Source organism: Oryzias melastigma, linkage group LG24, assembly GCF_002922805.2.
Source record: "Oryzias melastigma strain HK-1 linkage group LG24, ASM292280v2, whole genome shotgun sequence".
Taxonomy (NCBI): Eukaryota; Metazoa; Chordata; class Actinopteri; order Beloniformes; family Adrianichthyidae; genus Oryzias; species Oryzias melastigma.
This window is the reverse complement of record NC_050535.1, coordinates 4,510,619-4,519,936: the sequence shown is the minus strand read 5'-3', so window position 1 is coordinate 4,519,936 and position 9,318 is coordinate 4,510,619. Positions and strand designations below refer to the sequence as shown.

At 37.6% G+C, this 9,318-nt stretch overlaps 1 protein-coding gene across 20 annotated transcripts in view; it reads right to left on the bottom strand.

Annotated features, from left to right (window-relative positions):
- ptprk (protein tyrosine phosphatase receptor type K) overlaps positions 1–9,318 on the bottom strand; it is a 133,030-nt gene that overhangs the window by 28,544 nt on the left and 95,168 nt on the right. For all 20 annotated transcript variants that reach the window (XM_024290641.2, XM_024290646.2, XM_024290644.2 and 17 more), the window contains 7 exons: positions 4,128–4,310; positions 3,582–3,701; positions 3,354–3,463; positions 3,057–3,258; positions 1,799–1,904; positions 1,647–1,719; positions 1,354–1,476 (listed from right to left, as the gene is read on the bottom strand). In XM_024290641.2, coding sequence (XP_024146409.1) covers positions 1,354–1,476; positions 1,647–1,719; positions 1,799–1,904; positions 3,057–3,258; positions 3,354–3,463; positions 3,582–3,701; positions 4,128–4,310 — 917 coding nt within the window. The remainder of the gene's footprint in view (positions 1–1,353; positions 1,477–1,646; positions 1,720–1,798; positions 1,905–3,056; positions 3,259–3,353; positions 3,464–3,581; positions 3,702–4,127; positions 4,311–9,318) is intronic.

Below are 9,318 nucleotides of genomic sequence, written 5' to 3'. Positions count from 1 at the left end.
ATGCCTTTTTGAGCTTAACTTTCTTTGCATTTGTCCTCTATCATCAGAAAAATGTTGCAAAAACACATTAAAAACACAAAATAATTGCAATAAATCTACAGTTTTCTGTTAAAACAGGCAGATTTTCGCCAATCCAGAATATGATACAGATACTGATTGTGTAAAGTTCACACTAGAAGCGTTTGTGGGAACTTTAATAGCTATAAGATAATGTATTTACTAAGGAAACAGACCTGAGCCCCTCCCATCCAGCAGCACCTAGCCCTTCTTATTTCTGTGTGAGAATAACAGTTGCAAACTCCAGATTTATACATATTTTAGTGGGTCCTCCTCCCCATCGTTATTGACTGTTTGCTGGACGTCTCTGTTCAAGGTCTGGTCCCTGATCTGGATCTCAAATCCCATTAAAACAAGCCAGCGCGGCTTCTCCAGCTCAGCTCTGCTCCCCACCACGGACTCAAACCTGCCGGACTCCCCCCTGGAAAACCGCTCTCCGTGTTGTGGTTATTTGCTCAACTTGAAGCTTTTGATTTTCAGATGGTAGGTTGAACTGTTTTCATTAATATTACATATATATACTCATCTCAAACATTGAGATATCAAGAAAAAGTTGTATTTTTTGATCCGTAAATTCATAAACCATATTTTAAGCAGAACTATTTCACACAGACTACTTTTCTCAACTTTTTGGTGGAATTTTTCTTGACAATCCTCTCAAAACTGTTGCTCCTAAGGCATCTATAGTGTGTTCACATACGGCACTCTGTGAACTACCAGCTGGTTTAACCAAAAACTAATGTAGCTTTCCCTTCTTGTTTTTTTTTTTTTTTTTTATTCCTGTCATCAGCAGCCTTCCTCATGATCATGTGACCATGTGACTTTTGCAGCCATTTTAAGTTAATTATTAATTGATTATTTACTATATTTTCTTTTTCAAAAAGTCAAAATTCAGGTTTTTTGTTACCTACAGACTTTTATCTTCAAAAGAAGAAAAGAAGCTTGAATATTTTAATCAAAAGTGAAAGATTCTATATAAAATCCAAGTTTTACTTTTTGAATTTAATGAAAAAAATGTTTTCTCTTTTTTATAACAAATACATAAATTCTTGTTTTTCTACACAGATTAAGTTATAAAAATCTAATGTTTATCCAACAAAAAAAAGTAATTTGTGACAGTGTAATGTCGAGAAATAATTTACTTGTCAGTTAAAGTAAATTAAAATATGAATAGACTTCTCTAACCCCTAATTTTCCTCATAAAGTTCATTTAAAAGGTTGGAATTATTTCCATTTAATCCTTTTGTGTATTTTCATAGAGAGGAGTCAGCTGAAGTAAAAAGAGAAAAAGCTCGCCTGATATGTTCGGTTGTCTCCCACAGTGAAGGGGATGGGTTCGGGCAGGTTGCTTGGGGACAGCTGTGCAGCATAATAATATGGTGATCCGCTGCTGGATGCGCTGTGGTAAGAGACTGGAACCTGTGGACATCAGATAATATATTTATGAATCGGGATATCTCTCTGTCCATGTGTCATCCAATTATTTGACATATAAAAAAGCGTAGTGGGTAGTTTAAAATCCCTTAAATACAAACTTTTTTTTTTGTCTTTGACTTTTACTATTGACTGTAAATATGAATAAAAATCACCTTATAACAGTCAGAGGAGGCCTGGCGACGCTCTCGCTGATGATTTATTTCTTCCACTACAATCTGGTAAGCACTGTGGAGAAAAATACACAACTATTTACCAAAAAAACTGACGTGAATGAGAAGAATAATGGATATAAATGAAGGTTTACCTGATGGGTGCTCCTTTAGCTTGAGCAGGTTTAAGCAGGACAGTGATGGTTGTCGCCGTTTCGTTGAGAAAGGCTTCTGTCATATCATATTCATCTATGGTTGGAGCTGAAAAGAGAGGAATATCATTAGTATTAAGCCTGCGCGATACTTCGCAAATTTATCATCATCGCAATATTATCGGCATTGCAATATTATCGGCATCACGGATATTGGCGTCGCAATATTACCACCATTCCAATATCATCACCATTGTAATATTATTGCCATCGCAATATTACCACCATTGCAAAATTACAGCCATCACAATATTATTGCCATTGCAAAAATATCGCCATCACAATATTATTGGTGTCGCAATATTACCACCATTGCAATATCATCGCCATTGCAATATTATCGCCATCGCAATATTGTTGCCATCGCAAAAATATTGTCATCACAATATTATTGGTGTCGCAATATTACCACCATTGCAATATCATTCCTATTGCAATATTATCGCCATAGCAATATTATCGCCATCGCAATATTACCGCCATCACAATATCGTCGCCATTGCAAAATTACAGCCAGCGCAATATTATTGCCATCGCAAAAATATCTCCATCACAATATTATTGGTGTCGCAATATTACCACCAACCCAAAATTATCGCTATTGGAACATTAAGGCCATCACAATATTATTGCCATTGCAATATTATCGCCACTGAATAATCATCACCATTGCAATATTATCCCCATTGCAACATCATCACCTTTTCAATATCATCACCATTACAATATTATTGCCACTGAATAATCATCACCATTGCAATATTATCACCATTGCAATATTATCGTCATCACAATATAAGCCTGTGCAATACGTGTATCAAAAAGATGGCTTAAATTGTAATAAATTGGTCACCTTAAGTGTTTAGACACACAAAAATAGTCTTATGGCAGATTGTTGCATTTAGTATATTAAATACAGCACTTTTCGCATTTGACCAATCAGATAGACCTCTTCTATGTTAGATACTCGACTCTTATGTAGACGTGGGTAATTTGGAGTAAAATGTAAGTTCTGTTGATTCATTTAAACAAAACTGATGCAGTGAAATGGAAAAGATGTATTAGTTGTTTTGCTACATGATCATGTATCGCAATATTGATCACTAATATCGCACATACGTTTTTCTAATATCGCTTAGCCCTAATTAGTATTAATATTCACTTAAATAAAAAAAAGAAATGAGGATTTCAATTGTTTTACCGGAAATATTGGTCGTCACATTAAGTGTGGATGCTGGACCAAATCCTTTGGAGGTCGAGGCTCGAATGGAGAACAGGTACATGACCCCCGGGTGGAGTTGGGAAAAGGTGTGGTGGGTGATGTTTGACGGAAGAGACACAGTCAGCCCAGGCCTCTGCAGGGGCACCGACGGGTCAAAGGAGCGTATGGCGCTGTAGCTGATCTGTTCAGAATAAAAAGAGACGCAAACGAGATTAATATTCATTCACTGGAGCATTTTAGTTGGACTTGTGTAAACAATCCGGCAGCTGAAAGCACCTCATATTGAATAATGACACCATTGGGCTCCACTGGCTCCTTCCAGTGAAGGTTTATTGTCTCTTCTGATGGAGTGGCTTTCAGCGAATGAGGGGGAACGTGACCTGGGACTGTTAACACAAACACAGGAACAATATGACAAAATACCTCAAATTAAGAGAGTTTGAAATAAAAATCTCTCAAATTCCAATTGAATAATTAAAGAAATAAATTGTTAGACAACGTTACCGTCTTCATCCGTTTGTATGATGGTCTCATCGCTCTCTTTGCGTCCTTCAGGGTTGGTCAGGATCATTTTCAGACTAACATTAGTGTAGGGTGGTAGGTTTCCCACTAGGTGACGTGGTGCTAAAGGTGAAAAATATGTATAAAATAAAAAAATGTCAGATGATTGCTAATAACATGCCAGCCAAGCGAACAGCTTTGAGACAAAACAGACATTTGCATCAAACATAAACTTTAATGACAGATTAATAATCAGCAGGCTTGGCCGGGGCATTCCTGCACAGCCAGAAAGCATATTAATTGACTTGCAGATCAATAATCTGTCCTGGGTAATTTAGGGCAAACATGGACAAGATTTCCAATAATATTTTGAAGGGCATGTTGAACATATAGAACGTTTTTCATTCGAGTTAAAAAAGTATCCCTTTACCGCTTCCTTTTAAATAGCGTTTTAGAAACAGAAATCCTGCTAATTTTTGAGTTATACCCAACAGCTGCTAACGGAACCGCCGTAATGAAGTCAGACTAATAGTAATATTGATTTATTACCTTTAGGGTCCATGTCCAAGCAGTCGGCTTTGCTGCGGTTGTTGGCAGTCATGTAGTGGTAACAGATGGTGACGTTAAAGGTGTGACAGCGAGTGATGTTGTAACCCAAGGACTCCCAGTCCACAGCGATCAGACGAGACCGGGTCTCAGCGATCTTAAGCCTCTTCGGCGTCCGCATGGGTTCTGCAAAAGAAATAGATACACTTCAAAAACATGTGCATTTATACGGTAAATTCCCCTTTCGGGAGTACATTTATAGATCAGGTTTTGAACAGGTGTCGGCAACACAAGAAGGAAAACGTCTGTCATCGTCATCATGTTGTCTACATGCATAGAGAAGTTCAACTTTCAGCTTCAATACTCTCCAAGTCTGAGTCATTCAAAACAGCTCAGAGTGCTGAGCCAACGTTTTGTTCCGACAAGTGAGTTTTACAAACAATCATTTCTCCGTGCTGCCATTGAGCCGTCTCTCAAATGCAATAACACCTCCAAAGGAAAGCTTCGGTTTCCATCTTTTATGTGGATTCAGACTGTTATTGCCAATACAATCTACTTTCCATTCCTGACGCTCGGGGCTTTAATTACCTTAACTGGCTCATTTAACTGGATCAATCGGGCCCCCGAGTTCTAATACACACAAACCCAATCAAATAAAAGAGCAGAAATCCCACCTGCTCCTCATCCTCTTTACGACTCTTCATACGAGTTCTCGTTATGACATGCTGATTATGGCCATAAGTGTTTAGGTACCTCTGTTTCACATGTCATTCAGCCATAAAAATCCCCTCGCAGAAGAAAGCCTCTTCTAGACACCGTCTGACCATTTTCCAAAAGCTATTATCTTTAAGAGCTACTAACCACCACCAAAGATGTATGACTCCAAGTCCGGGAACCACGTCTCAACTCGAGAACATATAATTCATTAAAAAGCATGTTGTTTGTCCTGGGGGCACAACACTATTGGAAAAGCGTCTGCTACTCAGCAAACAGCCGGCCGTGCTACCAAGGTAAAGCCCGATAAATATTTCTACATGAGGGCATGTTTCAGGGAAATGGGAAGTTATTTTTTCTCGTAGCTGACTTCGTCTGAATGGGAAAACGTAAAAAACGGCACATTTTTAATTTAACTCTTAATTGAGATAGCAGCAGAGACGGATTACAATAATGTGTTTTTCACCACACAGCTCAGCAACCACTTGGTATTTAAAAGTATAGGAACCTATGTACATAGGGGCCAATAATATGTCTTTATTTTTATTTTATATCCTATAATTTCAGCCCCTGCATTTTATTTATCTGCCTAAATGTGTAATTCACCTGAAAATAGTGTTTCTTTAACACTTGTGTTATTCTAATACTACTTAACGCTAGGTGGCAATATTTTTGCTGTAGCTGTAGCTACAGTAGCAGCTAAATCAATTTCTCTATGCAAATATAAGAACTTCTGTAAATTATTAGTAAAATATATGTCAAAGTAATTTATTGTTATTTATCAATTAGAACATTTTCTTTTTTGTTTTGTTTTTGCCATACCTATCAGATGAAGTAAGAACTGAACTACCAACAAATAAGTCTTGTTGGCCTGGTCATTTAATTGATGCAATGTTTTGTACTTGTAATGTAACAAACATCAAAATTTCTATAATTAAGCCAAACTTTAAACAACATTAATTGACCTTATTGTTTGACAGAAAATAAGACAAAAACTGCTAAAAAAGAGACTAAAAAAAGTGCATTTTTAAGTGGTTTTAACCCATTTTTAACATTTTATGAAATATGTGACCGGCTATTATTTTCCCATTTCAAAACTGGAAATGGCAAAACTTTAGTTCCTTAGTGTTGGTTTTTAGGAAATTCTACTACACCTGGATCAGGTGTGTTTTGCCAGTAAAAATGTGCAGCAGTAGGTAAGTTGGAAAACGTTCTTGGACATCTTGGCCCTCAAAGCCTGTAGTATGACACACATGTCTTAAGGCCTTGTATCCCCTGAGCGGTCCAGTGTGGTACAGTATGGAGTGGTATGGTACGGTCCAGTGAATTCTGGTGACCTTTACTACTCAGTTAAGCCTCGCTTCCACTGAGCGGTTTGTTTTGTAGACTGCTAGTGTGTTTCTGTGTTATTGTGTGAAATGCTTACAAACTAAATTGGTGCTTTTTAATGTCGTCATCACTTTATGACAATCAACATGTGGTTACAGTGGCTCCGCCCCAACCATTGCACTCCACTTTTCAATGGATCTACAGCTGTTGCGAGTCCCCTAGAAGCCCAGTTTGGTACTGTTTACAATGGAAACACTCAAAGTACCAGACCAGACCGAACCAGATCGCTTAATATAAAAGTGGGACGTTAATATCTCGTTAAGTTTGAAATATTTATTTCTGCCAATATATAATTTTAAGACTTTACATTTGAATCAAGAAATGAGTTTTAAATATCTCTAATTAACGCGGAGAAAAGTTTAACTCAAGCTACGTATGTCTGCCACCTACTGTTGGAAGAAACTTGGAGCAATATGTCAACGCGGTCCACATCTTATTCCAGGTTTTGTCTTTCACAGCTTTATTCCGATATATGAAGGACTATAACTCCGGCCGGGCACAAACTGCAATTATTAAATTCTCCTTAATGCTCAATTATCAAACAGTTGGCACTTCCGCGAGTTGAAAGAGACGCCATTTATATGTCGCTACCAAATCCGAGTCCATGCTTGGTCCAAGTTCCACCCAATTTAACTTTCAATGTGCGTTCAGTTTTTGCACGTTTTGTGCAAAGAGCTTGAAAGTGGTCTTAAAAATATGTGTAGCTATTCGCGATAGTTTTGAACGCAAAACCAGATATGTGTTCATATGTTTACGTAGGCTTTTTGTTGGAAGTGGTGCACATTCCCAGAGTCAAAGACTCTTTTTCAAACAACTTTTTTTGACAAATTCATAATTAATTGTTTCAATATGTCATGTTTTGTATGTATAAATGCAAAAATATGTATTTATATTTGAGTATCATTTTATGTATGTGGTTGTGTAAATATGTAAATTTTATCCTATCATGATTATTTATGATAAATTTGCTTGATATGTTTTTATTTGTCTTATATTGTATTTTTTTTTTGTTTTGATTGCTTAAAATAAACCACTTCCAATAAACCGAAGGCAAAACTTTTGATTCTTGTATTGATAAGACACTTTTAATCATAAACTAACATGTAAAAATGTGAAGATATGAAAAGTTGTCCCTTGTGAGGCGAGGAAATCAATTCCCTTCACAGCTATTTCCTTCAACTCGATCTTCTTCCCTAACGGCATCCGGGATTTTTAAAATAAAAACAGCTCACCTTAAAAAGACAGGTCTCACACCCACCCGTCTTATTTTGGCCCGTCTCTCTCCCTGGGCCTCTGCTCTCACAGGAGACAACACAAGGACACACAAACTGGTCGCTTCCTCTGACAACCCATTATCTACCTGTCACTCAGACACACTTGCAGTGAATCTTGCGGGTGCACAACCTCCCACACACACAATTATTACCCCCCACAACACACATGCTTCAGGTTGTGACAAAATAAAGATTTAATCAGGGGGGCCATGAGTGTGCTTCCTCATCTAATCAAACTCTATATAAATATATATAATAACGACTCAAGGACAAACAGACACTCACGGAGCTGAAATCTGAATATACACGTTATGCAAATAGACTTTATACAAATACCCGACTAATAAAATGACATCTAGAGGGAAGAAAGACAAAAAGGTAATGAAGGTGCTGTTGGGTAATTATCTGCTGAGCAAATATTACTGCTGTACTGTGTGCGGTGTGAATTTGTGTGCTAATAGCTAAAGGGTCAGAACATTTCATTTTGGCTTCAACCAGTTATTGGATGGTTGACATTTAAATAGAGCAATGGGGAGACCTACTGCTTCCTCTGCTGGTCTCCTCCTTTATTTCTGCATTCTGCTCGTTTGTCTCAGCCCCTACCTTTCTATCTCTATCCCTATTCAGATCAATAGCTGTGATCCTCCTCATAAACCCCCACCATTACAACCTACGCACACACCGGCACGCAAGCACCGGACAACGTAATAAAAAGTATTGATTTTCGGGTTCTCTCGATGACAACAGCGCTCCGCGGAGAGATGCTCTTCAACACAAAATTAAAAGTAAATATATGGCCCGGTGGCTGTCACGCGCACACATTTCATAGCGTGGTTATGATCATACTCGCCTGACCTGAGGAGTCAAATTTACAGTCGGTGGGTCAGCACAACATGACCGTCTACAAAGATTTACGTGTCTAGGAAACACTTATGCACACCAGGCATGGGATGATTAGTGTTCACACTGGACTGTCACTACCACTGACTGTATAAGAGAACTGGACTGAGCGATACATCACAAATTTATCATAATCGCAATATTATTGGCATCACAATATAATCACCATCGCAATATTATCGCCATCACAATATTATCGGCTGTATAGGAGAACTGGATTGAGCGACCCTTCCTCATAGGAGGTACCCACCAGTCCCAAAACACCACATCCCATTGACTTTTACTGAGAAATAAACAGCTCTCACTAAGTCATTACATTCGTCAGAATAACAATTCTTGCTCTTTTTGTAGAGCAAGTTATTCCAATTATAACCTGACCAATCAGATGCCTCAAGAGAGTAGGTGGTCTTATGTTGATAGATTCTCCAAAGTCTGTTTTCAGTAAAAGGGGTGTGGCCTTCTAAAAAGCTCACTCCTGATTTGCAGGAATGGTTGCCATAGAAATGTTGAATTAAAACCGACTCAAACCAATCACTGACCATGTCCAAATTCCCACCTAACTCCCAAACTACAAAAAAACTGTGTAGTTAAAGACTATATGGTGGATTTAAGCAATTTGTACACTATTTTTCTTTCGCTTTTTTTTAAAACACTGGATATAACCTTATTAATTTCACAAAGTGAAAATATAGTTAATAGGAACATTTCACAATATCTACTTGTAAATGTGGAAAGTTTATTAAAAAAAAAACTTTTTTTGGAAAAATTGTTCAACTGCAATGCATTGTGGTTAGGGCTGCCACGAATCGACGACTAATCGACTATTAAAATAGTCGACGACTTATTTAATAGTCGATTAGTCGTTACTTTATATTATATAGAGTTGGAGTGTTGTAAAGTTGAAAGTTAAAATGACA